The sequence below is a fragment of the Oncorhynchus mykiss genome, chromosome 10, assembly GCF_057628025.1.
Source record: "Oncorhynchus mykiss isolate SJ-2025 chromosome 10, ASM5762802v1, whole genome shotgun sequence".
In the NCBI taxonomy this organism is placed as follows: Eukaryota; Metazoa; Chordata; class Actinopteri; order Salmoniformes; family Salmonidae; genus Oncorhynchus; species Oncorhynchus mykiss.
In genome coordinates, this window is record NC_143031.1 from 56,135,001 (window position 1) to 56,155,746 (window position 20,746).

Genomic DNA, 20,746 nt, shown 5'->3' on the forward strand with positions numbered 1-20,746 from the left:
AACACACCTTATTTTTACAAGTATTCAGACCATTTGCTTTGAGACTTGAAATTGAGCTCAGATGCATCCTGTTTCCATTGATCATCCTTGAGATTTTACTGGAACTTGACTGGAGTCCACCTGTGGCAAATTCAATTGATTGGACATGATTTGGAAAGGCACACACCTGTCTATATAAGGTCCCACAGTTGACAGTGCATGTCAGAGCAAAAGCAAGCTACGAGGTCGAAGGAATTGTCCGTAGAGCGTCAAGACAGGATTGTGTCGAGGCACAGATCTGGAGAAGGGTACCAAAACATTTCTGCAGCATTGAAGGTCCCCAAGAACACAGTGACCTCCATCATTGTTAAATGGAAGAATTTTGGAACCACCAAGACGCTTCCTAAAGCTGGCCGCGAGGCCAAACTGAGTTATCAAGGAAGAAGGGACTTGGTCAGGGAGGTGACCAAGAACCTGATGGTCACTCTGACAGAGCTCCAGAGTTCCTCTGTGGAGATGGATGACACTTCCAGAAGGACAACCATCTCTACAGCACTCCACCTATCAGGCTTTTATGGTAGAGTGGCCAGACGGAAGCCACTCCTCAGTAAAAGGCACATGAATTTCCGCTTGGATTTGGCCAAAAGGCACCTAAAGACTCTCAGACCATGAGAAACAAGATTCTCTGGAACCAAGATTTAACTCTTTGGCCTGAATGCCAAGAGTCACATCTGGAGGAAACCTGGCACCATCCCTACAGTGAAGCATGGTGGTGGCAGCATCATGCTGTTGGGATGTTTTTCAGCAGCAGTAATTGGGAAACTAGTTAAGATCGAGGAACAGAGCAAAGTACACAGAGATCCTTGATGAAAACCTGCTCCTGAGCGCTCAGAACCTCAGACTGGGGTGAAGATTCACCCTCCAACAGGACAACGACCCTAAGCACAAAGCCAAGACAACGCGGAGTGGCTTCGGGACAATGTTCTTGAGTGGTCCAGCCAGAGCCCGGACTTGAACCTGATCGAACATCTCTGGAGAGACCTGGAAATTAATGTGCAGTGATGCTCCCCATCCAACCTGATAGAGCTTGAGAAGATCTGGAGAGAAGAATGGGAGAAACTCACCAAATAGTGGTGTGCAAGCTTGTAGTGTCATACCAGGAAACTCAAGGCTGTAACTGCTGCCAAAGGTGCTTCAACTAAGTACTGAGTAAAGGGTCTGAATGCTTATGTAAATGTGATATTTTTTATTTATTATTAATTAAAAAACATTTCTAAATAAACAAGTTTTGCTCTGTCATTAGGGGGTATTGTGTGTAGATTGATGAGGGACAATTTGTCATGCGTAGATGTAATAGGTGGCAGGGAAGTCAGGCGCAGGAGAGTCAAATGGAGTGTAAAATGGAGTCTTTTAATAAAGTCCACGGAGTATGCTCCATAACACTAAATGTACATAAACATGGGTACAAGGACCCGACGCACACCTATACAACAATCACACTACACTGACAATAAAACAATCTCTGACAAAGACATGAGGGGAAACAGAGGGTTAAATACACAACAGGTAATGAATGGGATTGAAAACAGGTGTATGGGAAGACAAGACAAAACCAATGGAAAATGAAAAAAGGATCAATGATGGCTAGAAGACCGGTGACGTCGAACGCCGAGCACCGCCCGAACAAGGAGAGGCAACGACTTCGGCAGCAGTCGTGACACAATTTTAGAATAAAGCTGTAACCTTACAATGTGGAAAAAGTCAAGTGTCTGAATTCTTTCCAAAGGCACTGTATATGTATCAGAGGCAACCTAAGCATTATCCCCGATGGCCCAATAGTTTGAGGGACAATGCGCTCCATCACAGTCAGCTAATTTTGACGTATGACTGATCGCACCCACCCTCTGACTCCCTCCCTTTCTTCAGGCTGCCTGAAATTGACTCGGCCCTGCAGGTGCTGTCGGAGATCCTGCAGCAGCTGACCAATCAGAAGAGCTCCATCGAGGGGGACATCCACACCACGTTCGATGAGTTGCAGAAGACCCTGAACGTCCGCAAGAGTGTCCTGCTCATGGAGCTTGAGGTCAACTACGGCCTCAAGCAGAAGGTGAGGCCCCCAACATTTGATAAATGGGGGGGGGGGGGGGGGGGGTTGTTGAGTGGGACATTAATTAGAACCTTTTCTTGTAGGTTTCTGATTTGCTTTGGCAATTTGTTTAGTGCACACAGTCAATATGATACGAAATTAGAGGCAGGTGGTCAATGAAGGTAAGTAGTTTAATGATTAGGAGATAAAGGAAATAGATTTCTAAACATGGGCATAGTTTTTAAACCAAGAATGAACAGCATTATACTCTGAATGTAAACAAGAAAAATAGTGAAAGTAGTTGCTTCCCAATCTGAAAATCTAGTATTTATTGAAAGCAGTAGATGGTAATTTTACAACAACTGAAACGTTTTCTGATTCCAACGTGCCTTCCTAAAAACAGATCTCTATCCTAAAATATTAAATGAAACCTGTATTAATAAAGGATAAATAACATAGCAATAGAAATAAAGTCCTCTGTTCATTCTACTATCCCACACAGCAGCAGAGGCTCTGTTTACACTGCTTCTACTTTGCATGCCAGTGGCTCAGCTGTGGATCAGGCTGTTCTCTGAGAAATGATTAAATAAGTCATGGTTTGGGGAGGGCTGAAAGGGAGGAGAGACTGACTGCCAGGGCAGAGAAGCTGATGCCCCACCCAGCCCAGAGAACCAATCAACCAGGCTGGCCTAGTGCCCAACGCCCTCCCCTTAGGGAGCAGAGCACCATCACATGGGAATGATTCACCAGTAGGACCTGCTGGCTAGAGCAGACAGAGTGCTGCACAAAGGAAGGGAGGACTTTAATCTTTCTGCCTTTTCCTATAGGGTGTGGACTGTGGACACTTTCTATTTTTCTATATCTAGGCTTTGGGGTTGTCGTTGTGTTTATCTAGTTGGTAATTTAGGCTTTGAAAGTGCTGTATCTTTCTAGCTAGCAAGCTAGCTGAGCTGTTCATGTTTAAAGAGAGGGTGAGTCTTGAAAGCAGAGAAGGGTTGATAAAGTGGGTAGGTACAGTGGTGTAGGTTTCCACAGTGCACTGAGCTAAGTGAGTGTGCACTGTATCTCCCTGCCCTTGGTACGTCCTCTTTCTCTATCTAGAATATCTTTGTGTTATTCTTGCAGAGTGTGAGTCTTATACAGTATGAAGCAAGGTTTGATATAGATAGTGGTGGAGAAAGTAGTTTTGGCTGGGGACTTTGAGAGCTCAATGGCTTCTCTTGTGGTCGAAGAGGATGAGTGTGATAGCCAGATGCAGGTGAGAGACAGTGAGACTGTGTGTGTGTGCGTGTGTGTGTGTGTGTGTGTGTGCGATGCTCAGTGTTTCAACCCGGCCCTGTAGCATTTTTGTGCTGTGGTGTTATGTTAACAAGTGATAACTTTGATAGTTAGTCGACCCTCTTCCATATGCCTATACCAGTGTATGTGTCAAAAGTCCACTTAGCTTAGTCTGCAATTCTATGTTTATTATTGGAAGTGGAAAATGTAGCTTTATTCTCAGTACAGCAAATTAACTGATATTCATGTGGCATGTGGACAGCTGTCTAAAAGCAGATGTGTGTTTTCATTTGTTGTGTGTGCATTTTTCCAGTTCCCTGCTTGCAGTGTATATTTGCATGTGTCTGTGTGCACACATTTGTTAGGTGAATGTGTTTGTTGATCAGACGTTGGACAATGTTTGTCTATTTACATTGACAGATTGTATATATGTGTGTGTGTTGTCAGCCCCTCACACTGACAGATGTTTGCATGCTCACATGTGCATCTCCATTCACACCCACCTGACACCCTTCTACGCCCTCACCCTCTCTACTATCCCGCCTCCTCGCTCTTTTCCCCTCTCTACATTGTGTTTCTCCCAGGTGCTCCAAGCCCAGCTGGACACGTTATTCCAAGGCCAGGATGGCATCAACAGCAGCTGCAATTTCACCGAGCAAGCCCTGAGCCACGGCACCGAGGCCGAGGTCCTGCTCGTCAAGAAGCAGATGAGCGAGCGACTCAGCGAGTTGGCCAGCCGAGAGCTCCCCCTCCAGCCCGGGGAGAACGACCAGCTGGACTTCCTGGTGGAGACGGAGGGCCTCAAGAAGTCCATCCACAATCTGGGTACTATAGTTACAACGAATGCTGTGGCGTCCGAGACGGTGGCCACGGGAGAGGGCCTGAGGCAGTGCGTAGCGGGCCTGCCCACCTCTGTCACCATCACGACCAAGGACAAGGACGGTGAGCTGTGTAAGATGGGGAAAGCTAACATCACGGCGGAGATTGCCACGCCGGACGGCAGCGTGGGCGACGGCGAGATACTGGACAACAAGAACGGGACGTACGAGTATCTGTACACGGCGCCGAAAGAGGGTAGTTTGACGCTGTCGCTGCGTCTGTACGACCAGCATATTAAGGGGAGTCCCTTTAAGATTAAAGCGACAAAGTCGGCCGATGTGTCGCCCAGTACGGAGAGCGCTAAGAAGAGGTTGAAGTCACCGGGGAGTAGCCACGTCAAGCAGAAGGCCATCAAGAGGCCAGCCAGTATGTACAGCACGGGGAAGAGGAAAGAGAACCCCATCGAAGATGACCTAATTTTCAGGATCGGTAATGGTTGCCTTATCATTGGTGTTTTAACAGATTTAAAGGGAAGGTTCAACTAACACATTTAAAGGGACCATTCACCTAATACATATGTTGTAGTGTTGTACGGTATAGGGTATACCGAAACATTTGTACTTTTTTGATACTAGAACATAAAAATCGCTTCGGTACTTGAATTCTGGTTTCTTTCAGTACTTCTGTAAAAATGTGTTTCACGGATCAACTCTATCGCTTATATTGTGAGGCGCACACCGTGCCTGCTCCACTTACTCATTGATAGCCTGCACTTGGAGTCTGGACTGCATCATGTTAACTTCTGTACAGAGTGGAGGGCTAACACACTTGAATAATGCGCAAACGAAATGTTGAAACTGTTAATTACTGTTCGCAAAACAATGTCCATACAGGCTAGATCACTTTACAATGCAAGGGAGTCTTGGTAGCATCAAGCTTTGTAGGCTAACTTTCCTTGCTAGTTTTCAGCGGAAGCAAACATCAATTTACTACCGTAGTACTTTATTTGTGATTTAATATGGAGACTGTAATGCAAAATGTACTGATTTGAAAGCTGATTGTCACCAAAAACTTTATTCATTCACTTAATTGGTCTCCTGTTGAGTATGCATTCACCTGTATTGTGAACAGACCTAGGCTATGTTTACATTTGAGTAATTTAGTAGATGCTCTTATCCAGAGTGACTTACAGTAGTAGTGAGTGCATACATTTTCATACTGGTCCCACGTGGGACATCGAACTCACAACCCTGGCGTTGCAAGCGCCATACCAACTGAGCCACACGGGACCAAATTTACCCAGTTTACCATTCAAATACATTATTACCGTTGATGTTATGTAGTTTGATTAGTAAAAACAAAGTCCAATTGATTTTATGATTGTATAATTGATTTAACATTTTGATGTAAAAAAAAAAGAAGAAGAAAAAGTCCGAAGATGCCAAACAATTGAACAGAGCAGTAGCTGACTTTTTCTGTCTGGATCAAGTGCCATTGACTTTGGTGAAAATACCTTTTTTTTGCTGTGGTATCATTTTGGTGTCAAGTATTGTGATGGTATCGAGTATCGTGATACTAAACCTGGTATTGGTATCAAAGTCAAAATTCCAGTACCATGACAACACTAATATGTTATGAATTACTAGTCAAAGTTTTTGTGTGGAATTGGGACAAAGTTACTCAGAGAACTGACCAATGTAAGAATAATACAGTTCACTTTATCAAAAAAAAAATCATATGTCAAAATGTTTTCACTATGGAAACTCTTAATCTACACTCATAGGATGAATAAGCATTATGGGGGAATTTGACACTTGTTTATTTCATGCCTTCCAGGTACAAAGGGAAGAAACAAAGGGGAATTCACCAATCTACAGGGTGTGGCTGCCTCCTCAGTAGGCAAGGTGTTGATAGCAGACAGCAATAACCAGTGTGTTCAGGTAAGGGAACTGGCTGGAGAATGTCATCTCTAGCTCTATTTCATGGATCACTCATTAAACCCCATGTAATTTATGCCACGCAGACCTTGACTGAATCCCAAATAGCACCCTATTCCTTTGTGCACTATTTTTGACCAAGGCCTGTTGAGCTAATGCTCAGGCATTACTGTTAGCGCTAACAGAGGTCTCAAGGCCTCAAGGCAAGGTTACCCGTCGCACAAATGTAAAAACATTTGGCTTCAAAAGAGAACGAGCAGTCATAAAATGGACTGCAATAATAGATTGCGTTTACATAACCACTTTGAGAACTAGTGAAAAGTGTTAACACTGTACAGTAGGATGTCTTATATTCAGAGGATACCAGTTGTTCAAGGTAGGATCAACAAGCACTTTATGCTTCTTCTCTTCGCCTGAGGGAGATATCCGAGGGAATTGTGGGATGACTCATCATCGCTATTGAACATAATTAGCTTGGTGAGACCTGCACTTTGTCATCTCCATGGAGACCAACCATCAGTTGTCCGTCCTCCCTTTAATGCATTTGATTTGAAAAGGGCTGAGAATATGTTCCATCAAATGAACATACAAGCGCTTGTGTTTTGTGATTTTCTTTTTGTTGTTGTTGTAAATTTGCGTTGTTGATCTGTGGATTTACATGGCTTGAATACCAGATGAATAATGGAAATTGACAAAAAAAAATAGGTTTTAATTGATTTATTTACCACAGCACACATTCATTTTTGAGTGAGCACATAATTTGTTGTTTTATGTAATAAAGATTAGGCATGATAAAATACGTTTCTACTGTAGTTAGACTCTTTCATTCAAACCAGTCAAATGTTTGGACACCTACTCATTCAAGGATTTTTCTTTATTTTTACATTGTAGAATAATAGTGAAGACATCAAAACTATGAAATAACACACATGGAATCATGTAGTAACCAAAAAGTGTTTAACAAATCAAAATATATGATATATTTTTACATTCTTCAAAGTAGCCACCATTTTCCTTGATGAAAATTGTGCACACCAGCTTCATGTGGAATGCTTTTCCAACAGTCTTGAAGGAGTTCCCACATATGCTGAGCACTTGTTGACTGCTATTCCTTTACTCTGCGATCCAACTCATCCCAAACCATCTCAATTTGGTTGAGGTCGGGGGATTGTGGAGGCCAGGTCATCTGCTGCAGCACTCCATCACTCTCCTTTTTGGTCAAATAGCCCTTACACAGCCTGGAGGTGTCCTGTTGAAAAACAAATGATACTCACACTATGCGCAAACCAGATGGGATGGCGTATCGCTGCAGAATGCTGTGGTAGCCATGCTGGTTAAGTGTGTCTTGAATTCTAAATAAATCACAGACAGTGTCACCAGCAAAGCACCATCACACCACCACCTCCATGCTTCAAGGTGGGAACCACACATGTGGAGGTCATCCATTCACCTACTCTGTGTATCACATAGACACAGCGTTTGGAATAAAAAATCTCAAATTTGGACTCATCAGACCAAAGGACAGATTTTCACCGGTCTAATGTCCATTGCTCATGTTTCTTGGCCAAAGCCTATTCTTCTTTTTGGTGTCCTTTGGTAGGGGTTTCTTTGCAGCATTTTGACAATGAAGGCCTGATTCATACAGTCTCCTCTGAACCGTTGATGTTGAGATGTGTCTGTTACTTGAACTCTGAAGAATTTATTTGGGCTGCAATTTGAGTCTGGTAACTCTAATGAACTTATCTTCTGCTACAGAGGTAACTCTGGGCCTTCCTTTCCTGTGGCGGTCCTCATGAAAGCCAGTTTTATCATAGCGCTTGATTGGTTTTTGCGACTGCCCTTGAAGAAACTTTCAAAGTTCTTGAAATTTTCCGCATTGACTGACCTTCATGTCTTAAAGTAATGACGGACTTTCGTTTCTCTTTGTTTATTTGAGCTGTTCTTGCCATAATATGGACTTGGTCTTTTACCAAATAGGGCCATCTTCTGCATACCTTGTCACTACACAACTGATTGGCGCAAACACATTAAGAAGGAAAGAACAAGGCACACCTGTTACTTGAAAGGCATTCCAGGTGACTCCCTCATGAAGCTGGTTGAGAGAATGCCAAGAGTGTGCAAAGCTGTCATTAAGGCAAAGGCAAACTTTTATCTCAAATATAAAATATATTTTGATTTGTTCAACACTTCTTTGGTTACTACATGATTCAATATGTGTTATTTCCTAGTTTTAATGTCTTCACTATTATTCTAATGTAGAAAATAGTAAAAATAAAGAAGTAGGTGTGTCCAAACTTTTGACTGGTTCTGTACATAACAGTGGTAGTTAGCATCTAGCTCAGGGCTGTTCAATTCAGGACCTGGAGGGCCAAAACATTTGTTTTTTTGTTTCTACCTGGTAGTTAATTGCACTCACCTGCTGTCAAAGGTCTGAATTAGTCCATGAATGGAGGAGAGGGTGAAAAACAGAAGTGTTTTGCCCGTACAGAAACAGAATTGAACAGCCCTGCGTCTAGCTCATCTCTCTGAAGTCGTTCTACCTTGACCTAGTCACAGTGGTATCTTTTGACTGTGAGTTCTCACCAGAGCTCTTTGAGGTGTGTCTGAAGAGATTGTCTGAAGAATATTCTTCTGAAATAGACTGGATGAAAACAAGACTCGGTTAGGAGCTCTGACTGCTCAGATGTTTTGTTTTGATTTGCTGTATATCGTGGTGCTTTTGCAAATGTGAAAATATGGCAAACATACCAACTCTAACAATTCCAGTTCAATAATTGAAAGGTGTCATTTATTTATCATATCAAGCAGGATTTTCAAATGATTTCCTTAAAGGACTGAACAAAAAAGAGCCCTCACTATCCATTGATTTAAGTTTTATATTTCAAAGCATTTTGACAATCAGATTCAGGCCCGTGTTTCTTTTGCAGATCTTCTCTAACGACGGCCTGTTCAAGAGTCGCTTTGGGGTGCGTGGACGGTCTCCAGGGCAACTGCAGCGGCCCACAGGAGTGGCGGTCCACCCCAACGGTGACATCATCATAGCCGACTACGACAACAAGTGGGTTAGCATCTTCTCCAGCGACGGGAAGTTCAAAGTGAGTTCAAAATGTATACAATGCTGTCATCTATCCTGGAATCCACACTAGATATCGCTCTGTTCCACTTTACTGATTGAGTCTGGATCTGGAACCCTCAGTCTGGATTCGGACCTGAATTCGTTGAAATATTTTGTGCTGCTTTCTAACCATCCCAATTGTCGGCCCGAGTGCCTCTCAATTGGAGCAGGTCCAGACTTAATCATTGAAGTGAAAATATATTGAAATGGAGGGCTATTCAGTTTGGATTCCGGTCTATTCCATCATGTCATCTAATAGCTGCTGTCAGAATTGCTTTATCCTAAGTGATGCTTTGCATGGCTGATGCTTAAAAAAAATAGTTTCCCATGCCACTATGAGACTTTGACGTTAGCCTGAAATGTTAACCTGAAACATGAACCTGTTTGCTATTTCTTTATATAAAATACACAACTGAAATACTGGGGTATTATCCACTGTCCTTCCTGACTGTTCCTCTATCTCCCCCAGAATAAGATTGGCTCGGGCAAGCTGATGGGCCCCAAAGGCGTGTCGGTGGACAGGAACGGCCACGTCATCATCGTGGACAACAAGGCGTGTTGCGTCTTCATCTTCCAGCCCAACGGCAAGCTGGTCACCAAGTTTGGTAACCGCGGAAACGGCGACCGGCAGTTTGCAGGTACACTCAATGGTAATGGTGTTGCACTCCCCTCTCCACTCCCTGTCTTTTGCTCCCACCACCTGCATGCGGAATGAGGACTCCCCCAGGCAAGTGACCTTTAGGATGTGACCGTGACCTTTTGAGCTATAACATTTTATTTGATCAAGAGGGACTTCCCGCATGCTCTTCCTAATATCTCGAAGCCCATTTATTTTGTCAGTCTCGTGTGTGTGTGTGTGTGTGTGTGGTTTCCATTCAATTCAATATTTAAATTTTAAATTAACCCAACCTTATCTTAAAGGGGCAATCAGCGGTTGCAACATCCATTTTTGGACTTATAAATTAATGATATGTACCCATTGATTCTTATAGAATATAACTTGTGCCTCATCAGCTTACTTCAACTGACATACCCCATCAGAACCCAAAATATAGCTTGTTTTACTACAATGTTTGTAAACAAAGTAAATAAAACAAATACTGTACAGCCTCAAAACATGATTGAAACTATAATTTTGTATTCATGGATATCCTTGCATCCATAGCTCTGTCTTTGAATTTGAGAGCAGTTACATTTCTCCTGCCCCATCCCCCCTCTTTTTACAGAAACAGTGGTGGGGAGTACGCTTTGTAATTGTTTCAACTGCTGATTGCTGCTTTAAAGGTATGGGTTAACCTTACCTAAACGTGACAGAGTCCATCGTGTTTCCATTTTGAAAAGAAATGCTTTATTGACGTTGCTTTGTTTTTTTTCTTCTGCTGGAGTAATAGGCCTATATAATCACTTGTAAACTTTAGTCATGTGAATTAAATATAACATTTCTAAATATTGTCCACATGAAATCCAATCATTTAGATTTACCTGAATGGCAGCCATGAAGTACCCAGCAGGAGCAGCAGGCTGGTAGGAGATGATCACTGGGTTAGGGTTGGTCCTCTCCTTGTTTTGGTTCGTGAGGAACTCGACACCTTGTGCTGGGGCCACATATAGTGGCTTGGTGGCCACAAAGGACTTTTGCCTTGCTAGCACACATGACCATCCTCCTAAAGCATCTTACCAGTCCATGCCCAAGTGGGGACACTTCAGGCTGAGGAGTAAGTTTCACACAGCCCTATGTGCCAAATTCACCCCTTAAACTTACTCAACAGCGACCCCAGCATTGACCTGAGCGCAACTGTAGATTCTAGTCACTAGGCACCACTGTAAAGGATATTACACTTGCTTAGCGAGTACCACTTCCTCCTGATTCGGCTCACACAGAGGCACCCAGGAACCCAGGACCTCTGTCTTGCTAGCACACGTGACAGCTCTCCTGAAGCATCTTACCAGTCTGTGCCATGCGAAAAGCTAGCTATTCCGTGGTGCAAGTGGGGCCACTTTAGGCTGTGGAGTAAGCACTACACTGTGCTACACTAGCAGATTTCTGTATTATTTTGTTATGGCTCTTTCAGAAGTCTCATTGGACGAAGGCATAGCCTTTAGACTGCCCATTCTCGTCACAAACCAGCTTGCTGGAGAGAATGTCTCCGAAGGCTGATGGTCTTGTCCAGGTTCTTAACAAACGTATTTCCCACCCTGCTCTTTCTCAAGGATGGGTCACGCTGAGACCACATGATCCGCATAGGTTTTACATGAATGCTTTCTAAGTTGCTCGTGTCCAGTGCACGCTCAGTATCAGCTGGGCTAAGAAAGTTGACATAAGTGCTTCTCAGTGAACGACGGGTGATTTGGTCCCTTGTAATACAAAACCGCGTCAGTCACCTCAGGATGAAGATCACCAAAGTAAAGGGGAGGCCCTGGGGTTTCTGGGCCCAATGGGAGCCAAGTATAACGAAGCATACATTCTTGTGCTGTCCACGCTGGTTTGCTGGCAAATACTGCTACTGCTGATGTAAAGTTGGGGCGAAAAAAATATAGCGAAAAGTTTGTTTTGGCTGTTGATAGTTGCTCAAGATAACAATGACCGGAAAACGAAAGAATCTCAGATTTTGGAACCCCCGGAACCCCTCGTTTTTATGTCATAACACAAGTCATGTTTGATACTTCAAGTCGATATTCGTGTCATAAGGAATTCCGCTCAACCACGCCCACAAATTGGGGAAAAGTCTTTTCAATTGACCCCCATTGTAAAAGAGCCAACTTCGTAGATTTATTTTGTTATACTGAAATAACAAAACATGCCAAAAAGCTGCGATGTTATTCAATGTACCCGAGTTGCGCAGGAGTCTAAGGCACTGCATCGCAGTGCTAGAGGTGTCACTACAGACCTGAGTTCGATCCCAGGCTGTGTCACAGCCGGTTGTGACTGGGAGACCCATGAGGCGACGCACAATTGGCCCAGCGTTGTCTGGGTTAGGGCATGGTTTGGCCGGCCAGGATGTCCTTGTCCCATCGTGCTCTAGCGACTCCTTGTGGCGGGCTGGGCGCATGCATTCTGACTTCGGTCGCCAGTTGTATGGTGTTTCTGACACATTGGTGTTTTCCGGGTTGAACCAGCAGTGTGTCAATAAGCAATGCGGCTTGGCAGGGTCTCGTTTTAGAGGATGCATGGCCCTTGACCTTCGCCTCTCCTGAGTCCGTATGGGAGTTGCAGCGATGGGACAAGACTGTAACTACCAATTTGGATATCACGAAATTTGGGAGAAAAAGGGGTATAAAAATCCCAACCTAAGGTTTGCAATGCTCCCACATAGGGAAATGGAGCCTGCAAGAAGAGCCCTGTTCCTTCAGGGTATGGGCAAGTGGGAAATGTGGGGACCTGGTGTCCAAGTAGACTACACGTAGTTGTGTGTGGAAAACATTTAATCACAGGTATGACTTATTTAGTACAGTCCGTTTGAAACTCCACTCTCTACTTGAAGCTGTATAGTCCGTTTGTTGTTGTTCTTGGCTAGCTTAATGTTCTGGTCGGTAGCTAGCTAGCACTCACATGGCTGCTAGCACCATCATGAGGGAAGCCCTACAATATTACACTTTTCTAAGTAGACAGAACGCTCAGGAGCAGGCAGTGTAAGAAAAGTACATGTCTAAAGATGACTTTTCAACATGTAGTTTTGTAATTGACTAAAACAAACAGACAAAAATAAAATAGCATTTGAAAAAGGTCAAGTTTTTGCTGTGAGCCAATGGGGTAACCTAGGCAACCACAGGTTGTTTTCCCCACAGGCGGCCGTGACATTCTAATACCGAATGGGACTATCAAATATAATCTATCCAATACTTTCTTTATTGCATCATAGTCAGTTAGAATTCATGATTTACATAGTAAATGTAAGTAAGCTAATGAATCAAATGTGAAAACTGTAAAAAAACAAACAAACAAAAAATCACAGTAGGCCTGAGCCTACACATAATTAGCAAATGACCTGTCAAAAACAACCATCTGAACAGCAGGACTCTCCAGTAGGGGAGAGTGGGGTAAGTTGAGACATTTTTTAAATTCATCATCACTCCATCAAGGGAAATATAGTTTTCTTTCTAACAAAAACATCTACATATATTTCAGGATGTTATGTATCCCTGGAAATAATCACAATTAATGTAAACATTACAGTTTTGAAAAGAAATAAAGAAAGTGGTCTCTTGGCATAACTTGTTGTATTGTATTGTATTGTATTGAATGAAATATGAGACCGACCTCCTTGATTCAGTCTCATGTGGGGCGGCAGGGTAGCCTAGTGGTTAGAGCGTTGGACTAGTAACCGGAATGTTGCAAGTTCAAACCCCCGAGCTAACATGGTACAAATCTGTCGTTCTGCCCCTGAACAGGCAGGTAACCCACTGTTCCTAGGCCGTCATTGAAAATAAGAATTTGTTCTTAACTGACTTGCCTTGTTAAATAAAGGTTCAAATGAAATTGTGTTTTTTACATTGGATAAAAGCAGAGAAACAGAGCTACACAATGGTATATCATACACTGCATCTGAGGAACAATGGGCAAGTATTTCTGCTTTAAGTTGATAAACGTGTAACCTCACTTTTGAGAAAATGGCCTTGGAATGTTTTGGTACCAACTGGAGAGCTCTTCTTTGCCCATTCACCATCGTTCACAACCTCTTAAGCTTTAGCATGACCCATCTCTTTATTACTCGCCCTAGCAGAGCTGGTTAGGCTAAGAAAAGCTGTTAGACAGGATTACCTACACATACTAAGCAGCTCAAATAGACAGAAGCCTGCTATATGGCGCTCGTAATATAAACATTTTATTCAGATGGCATACAAGTTTGTTATTCAGGCACATGAAAGTTCACAAAAAACGATTCAAATGACTCTCCTGTAAAGTAGTGACCCTCGCCATGTGCCTAGTTTCCTGAAACTGGTCACATATTACAATTACCCTTTTAAAACCATTTCTCTTTATTTCCCAAACACAAAATTCAACACAATTACAATAGCTTCTTTGTCAAAAAATAAATGTAATAAAAAATGGGACCTTACCACTTTTTTCCATATGGTTTCCTAGAAACAAGGGTGGCTCAACTTACCACACTCTTCGCTATAGCTTTCCATTTCAGTTAAATATTTTTATTTGCTTTAAAAATGTGTTAATGATTACATAGTTTATTATGATATTTGGTTACAGTTTAACAGAATAAAATGCATACAGTGTAATCCGTTTCTACATATGTTTTGGCATGTCTTTCATAAACATATCATATCAAACGATACATTGTTTTAAATCAAGACATGTTCGACTTTGTCGGCGGTGTCTTTAGTAGTTTTACTACATTTTACATGTAGGCCGTGGTACATGGCAGCTGACGTGTGTACACAGCACATAAAATGTATTAAACAAGGAAACAAAAACAGTGTGTCAGGATAGGAGCTGAAGCAGTTTGTCTTGGTAGTATCAAACAATGGCTTGAGCGGTGGGAGGCCATTTAGCAGCGCACCTCGGCGTCCCCAGCGTCCGCAGCCATCCGTAGCGTAGCCGCTTGACTTTTGTAGCCATTCTTCCATACAAACAAGTAGCACCCACTTGGGTGATGTCCCGGCAGCTCATCACTACTCATCGGTAGTCCAGAGTGGGCTATTACAATCCTCAAGCCTCTGCCATCACCCGCAAGCCATCTCCACTTTCCTCTGTTTCGTTGTTTACGTTGCCATAGGAGCAGGGTTAAATGCATGTACTATCTCTCTGTTTGATCCAGGTCCTCACTTTGCAGCAGTCAACCATAACAATGAGATAATTGTTACGGACTTCCATAATCATTCCGTGAAGGTAAGACCATCTCACCAATTGCAAATGATTTGTTCCCTTGTGGAAAAAAGTATGTCTATTTTCCCGTAAAAAGGATGTGCACCTTTTTTATGAAAAAGGGATATAATAATAAATTATTTACTCAGCTTCTCTAGCGCTTTTCAATACAAAAAATGATCTTAAAGCACTTGAACAAGCTGTAAAATTGTGTGTATACTTATTACTATGAGATTATTAACAGAGCACCAGTCCAGTATTGAACAACAATTGTATTCTAGGAAGGCTTATGAGGCTTATAGAGTTATTTTAGCAATAACTCTATAAGACTAACATTTTAACAATACTAATTATTGGCTTATCTGAAGGTATGAATTATTTTGAGAATCAATTGGAGTTCTTTAACAGAATAACAAGACAAACACAATTTCTTTGAACAATCAACATTTAATAACACTAATCTAAATATTTACAAACATAATGAGAATGATCATGAAAAGGTAGGAAATAGATTGGAAGACCTCGAGATCCTGAACATTAAATGATGTTCTCCCCAGTCTGTGATCAAAGTCTTCTTGATGGTTCAGGCCGCATAGAGGAGAACAAAGGAAGAAGATGGTCTGTGTGTGCTTTCCCTGTTGAATTGAGGTACCTCCATCAGGTTGCGCCTTTGGTCCTGAGTTGGTGTCCTTATGCTTGTTGCTCTTCTCTGTTGGCTCCTTGCCTGAGTTGCAGAGGCTGTGGTCTAATTGTCTTATCCTTTTTTCCTTGAAGACGGTCAGCTTAAGGGTACCGTTCTGGCTACACTAGCTCTAAGTTGTATGTTTTTTCCTGAGCCTGTTTAGTGCGTGGGCACTTCCTTCCCACTGTATTTACTGGATTAGAGGTATTATTCCCGAAATATATACTTCCCCCCCCTAAATTATCAGTTACCGGTTCTGGCCATTAAAGGCAAAGGTCCAGGACTTATGGTCGGCCCGCTGGAGGTTCAGATCTTTTTCAGGAGCAGACCTTTTATAGTCCTGCTAGGTCACATGGTATCACCCCTAGGTGTCGAGCCATTTGTATGACCCATTGTCTTGGAGATAAAGTATTTTGGGGAGAAAACCTAAAGTTGGTTAGGGTCAATTCGACATTGTGTTCAGCGGCCTCCCGGGTGCCACCAGAGAATCTGGGTTCGAGCCCAGGCTCTGTCGCAGCCGCCCGCGAACGGGAGGCCCATGGGGCGGCGCACAATTGACCCAGCGTCGTCCGGGTTGGGGAGGGTTTGGCCGGCAGGGATATCCTTGTCTCATCACGCACTAGCGACTCCTGTGCCGGGCACAGTGCACGGTGACCAGGTCGCCAGGTTTACGGTGTTTCCTCCGACACATTGGTGTGGCTGGCTTCCGGGTTGGATGTGCATTGTGTCAAGAAGCAGTGCGGCTTGGTTGGGTTGTGTTTCGGAGGACGCATGGCTCTCGACCTTTGCCTCTCCCGAGTCTGTACGGGAGTTGCAGCGTCAAGACAAGACTGTAACTACTACCAATTGGATACCACGAAATTGGGGAGAAAAAAGGGGGAAAATAAAATAAAAAAATAAAAAAACATTGTGTTCAGCATTGTTCAACATGACATTCAAACGACACAAACGACACAAACAAGAATAAAATAAAACCGCTGTAGGATATAGTAGATCTGGACTATGATTTTCAGACAGTGTTTAACGTTTTGAGTGTTTCAAGCCTCCAACAGATGGAGCGACAGTCAAGATGGAATCGCATGTCTTAAGCAGAGAAATTAGGTCAATGGGGGGAGATGAGCAGGTCCTCCGGAGACTGGCAGGCAGACCGCACAGTTCACTCTGCATTGAAGGCATCTCACTCGCGCCTTGTCCCCCCGCCCTCTGCCTGACTGCGATTTCTCCGTAGCCGTTGACTCTCTGGTCTTGTAGCGTAGAAAGAGATGTTTATTTTTGAGCTCTCCAGTCTCCATTCACTCAGGATATTATGATGACGGGCCGCTCATAACTTCGGAGGAAACCTCCCGAGCGATGACGTCGTCACTGCCAGCTCGCCATGAATTAGTCGTCCTCATTGAGTCATGAGACCGTAGAAATAACATTGAAAAATAGGACACTAACGTTAGCTAGCTAGTATGGTAGCATCACTAGCTAGCTATCATGAGACAGCTGATTTGCAATGAATTCATGGGCAGTAAACAAATAGACCTAATCCAGATTTAATATATAAACATTTGGCTATTCAACCCCCCCCCCCCCCAAAAAAAAAAATATAAGATTCCAACAAAAAACATGTAGAAATGATAAAATATTTACAAAATGTCCAGCAGCTCTCTGCCTAAGCGATCTCACAGCAACATGGCATCAATTGAACCAAATGATGATGATATGTACCTGTTTCTTTATGTAAAAAGGGATTGTGTACCTTTCTGCAGGTGTTCAACCCTGAGGGGGAGTTTCTTCTGAAGTTTGGTTCCAACGGGGAGGGGAACGGCCAGTTCAACGCCCCTACGGGGGTGGCAGTGGACGTCAACGGGAACATCATCGTGGCAGACTGGGGCAATAGCCGAATACAGGTGAGGCCAAAGAGCATGGAAGTGAGACCAAGGTCAGGGAAGTGGGAGACCTTGTTTTGGTGTTAACTAAAATGTCAATGAAAACATTTTTCTTGTCCTCTAGCATGCTCTATAAAATATAATTTTATTATCATTTTTTTTTTGTTAGATGTATTATATTTTCATCTAGAGTAGTCAGTTAGATTAGTGGTATTTCAAATGCATCTCTCTCTGCACTCTCTCTTTATCTCTCCTCCCCCTCTTTCTCTCTCCTCCCCCGCTTTCTCTCTCTCCCCCTCTTTCTCTCTCTCCCTCTCTCAGGTGTTTGATGGCAGTGGTTCGTTCCTCTCCTACATCAACACATCGGCAGACCCTCTCTACGGTCCCCAGGGCCTGGCCCTCACCTCCGATGGCCATGTGGTGGTGGCTGACTCTGGGAACCACTGCTTCAAAGTCTACCGTTATCTGCAGTAGCCCTCGCACACTTAGTGTACACACAGACACACACACACACACACTTATGCGTACACACTCACATTCACAGATTCACACACACGAAGACTTGCACACACACACCATCCTCAGTACGGAGTAATGGGTGGATTTGCACTCATCCACTGCACCCACTAATTCAATCCCGCCATCCATCACCGTTCCATACAGAACCTCTCTCTAACAGTTCACCCTGACGTGTGCCTCTTTAGCCTCCTTCGTGAACTCTGACCTTTAAGCTTGTCCTCCACTGACCCCCTGGACTTCATAAGAGAAACCCTGCATTTTCCCAGAAACGTATTTTCTACTGTCGGCCATGGGGAAGAGGAAGAAGGAGAATCGGTCATGTGATGTAGGTGGGAGAGACTATGATTGAGATCTCTATGGATTGGAGGATGGATATTTATTTGACTAGTTTCTGCCCCTGCCCCTAATGTGATATACAGAAGTAGTAGGGTGAAGTTGTCCCTAGATGCTGATCTTGGCTCAGTTCTGCATTTTCCCCATCAATAGTTAAGGTTAGGATTGGCGGAGTGGAAGCTGATCCTAGATCTGAACTTAGGGGAAACTTCACCCCAGAGCTGATATACAGTACATTCCTTTTTGTTTAAAGGGATTGTTGGGATGATGAGAAATGATAACTGGGTATCATGGTTAGGTTGGACCAATTCTTCCTTTTGTTATTTATTGTTGTGACATGACACTTGATGTAAAACTGGAAATTAATGTTTATCATGCAATGAAATTAAAGTACAGAAGTTGTTGCTAATATTAGTTTGACGGTCAACAATGTGTATGGAAGTGAGATTGAAAAGAAGTAAAAAATCAAAAATAAAGTGCCTGGACTTTAATCACAGACTAGCTCCAAAAATATGTCTCAATGAATTAGATTGTTTCCCTTTCTTGGCATCCCCCGATTATTATTTGGCATCAACGATCACCGCAAAGTAATCTCCGGCTAAAGTAGCTTTTAGTAAAAATGTTCTCAGTAAAAATAAGTTATCTACAGGTATCTCTACCCACCTCACCTGTTCAATTTCATACATAGAACTTCAAATATATCAGGGTATTTTTTAAGCATGGTATATATAACAAGTGCATGCAACGCTGTCCGAAAACCTTCCCACAAACATTTGTGAAACATTCCCAAACATCTGCAAAACGTTTGTCAAAGATTGCAGCCATCTACAGGAAGCAATCGAAGTTTGGTATTCGATGACATATTTTGTGACATCACCCAATGGTTACATTCTGCTTAGGAGATAGTCATTTCTATTTGTGGGAGTGCTTTTTTCAATCTACACCACCACCACTTGATATTTACATATATTAACAATAAGGAATTCACATACTGCTCAATGTATGATATATATCATCTTATTTCCTCTAGTCCAGTGGTTTCACACTTTGCTTCTCTTCCTCAATAATAACAGACTAGGTATTGTTGCTCAATGCAAAATATTGTGTGTGTGCGTGTGCGTGCGTGCACGTGCTGTAAAATACAATAAGGGACACTTCACATTAAACTTTTTATGATACTACTTATGATGGCTCAAAGCATTCTTGGATGTTAAGTTCACTTTCAATGAGTCCTAAAAATGAACAATGTAGTTATACATCTGTGTTATTCTTGCTACTCTGCACTGTAAGTCATTGTAGAACTGTTAGAAACGATAACAACAATATTGAAACTGATATTACAAACCTGTCATCTCTTACCTCCCATCCTCAATTTTTGTGCCCTTTTTGTCTGCTGTCACAAAAACTATTGCTACTACTCATGTGTAGTATTCTGATACTGTAGCTGACACCGTCTAATAGTTGATCTAAAAAAATACATAAAATGGCTAAACAGTAGATTTAATATGTGTGAATAGACTGCACTCTGTTTCAAAAGGTAATTAGCCTACATCATAATAGGTTCAGCCTTCAAATATGCTCTCTTCTTTTTATGTGTCCATTTTGATTCATTTAGATTCGAAAGCACTTGACTCACATCAATTCATGACTTTCATGTACATAGTTTCAGGCACCCATTTTGTATTTGTCCTCAAGTTATTTGTTGTCCTCGTCCATGTTGATACCCCGATGCCAAATGGAAGAAGTGCCCATATCCTGTAAGTTTAGCGCTCAGTAATGCAGCAAGTGTGATATGCAACTTAAACATTTTTGTACAGAAAGTAAGTTTTAGTGGCATTGCAATGACTGTGTTGTTCCATTCCACCCACTGAATGTGTATGTAAAACTATTTGAAGATTGATTCCAAGTGTTATGAATGTCATGCACATGGTTAATGTCAGACACACGGACTTAGAATGTTTTTTTTCCACCTCATTACATTCCAACTTTACACAACACCCTGTTAAAAACTGAAGTGTTATTCCCTTTCACTGTATCAGAACATCCATATTTAAAGTCAGATTTCCCAAAGCCCTAATATGCTTGCAGTATGTGAAAACATTTTCTCAAGTTTGACCATTCCATAATTTGATGTTTATTTCCTGTTTGTGTACAGCACAGAAATAAAGTATTGCATTCCTGAAAAAAAGTGTTTTGTGAATCCACTTCAATGAATAAGAAAGAAATAGCATGTAGATGAGAAGCTTCAATTAAACACTTATGTTGTCAAAAAGGCATCAATTCCAAAGCTATTTCTGTAGACCTTT

General features: G+C 42.5%; 1 protein-coding gene across 10 annotated transcripts in view; it reads left to right on the forward strand.

The window, feature by feature from the left end:
* The window catches only part of trim2a (tripartite motif containing 2a), a 69,829-nt gene extending 49,201 nt beyond the window's left edge, over nt 1-20,628 (forward strand). For 4 of the 10 annotated variants that reach the window (XM_090187161.1, XM_036933393.2, XM_090187159.1 and 1 more), the window contains 8 exons: nt 1,906-2,086; nt 3,928-4,651; nt 5,999-6,102; nt 9,027-9,194; nt 9,684-9,852; nt 14,986-15,056; nt 17,469-17,609; nt 17,910-20,628. In XM_090187161.1, the coding sequence (XP_090043287.1) occupies nt 1,906-2,086; nt 3,928-4,651; nt 5,999-6,102; nt 9,027-9,194; nt 9,684-9,852; nt 14,986-15,056; nt 17,469-17,609; nt 17,910-18,062 (1,711 nt within the window). In that variant the 3' untranslated portion in view covers nt 18,063-20,628. Of the gene's footprint in view, nt 1-1,905; nt 2,087-2,777; nt 3,324-3,927; nt 4,652-5,998; nt 6,103-9,026; nt 9,195-9,683; nt 9,865-14,985; nt 15,057-17,468; nt 17,610-17,909 lie in introns of those variants that run through there. The other 6 variants (XM_036933390.2, XM_036933388.2, XM_036933389.2 and 3 more) reach the window with 3 other exon arrangements.
* The last annotated feature ends 118 nt before the right edge of the window (nt 20,629-20,746 follow it).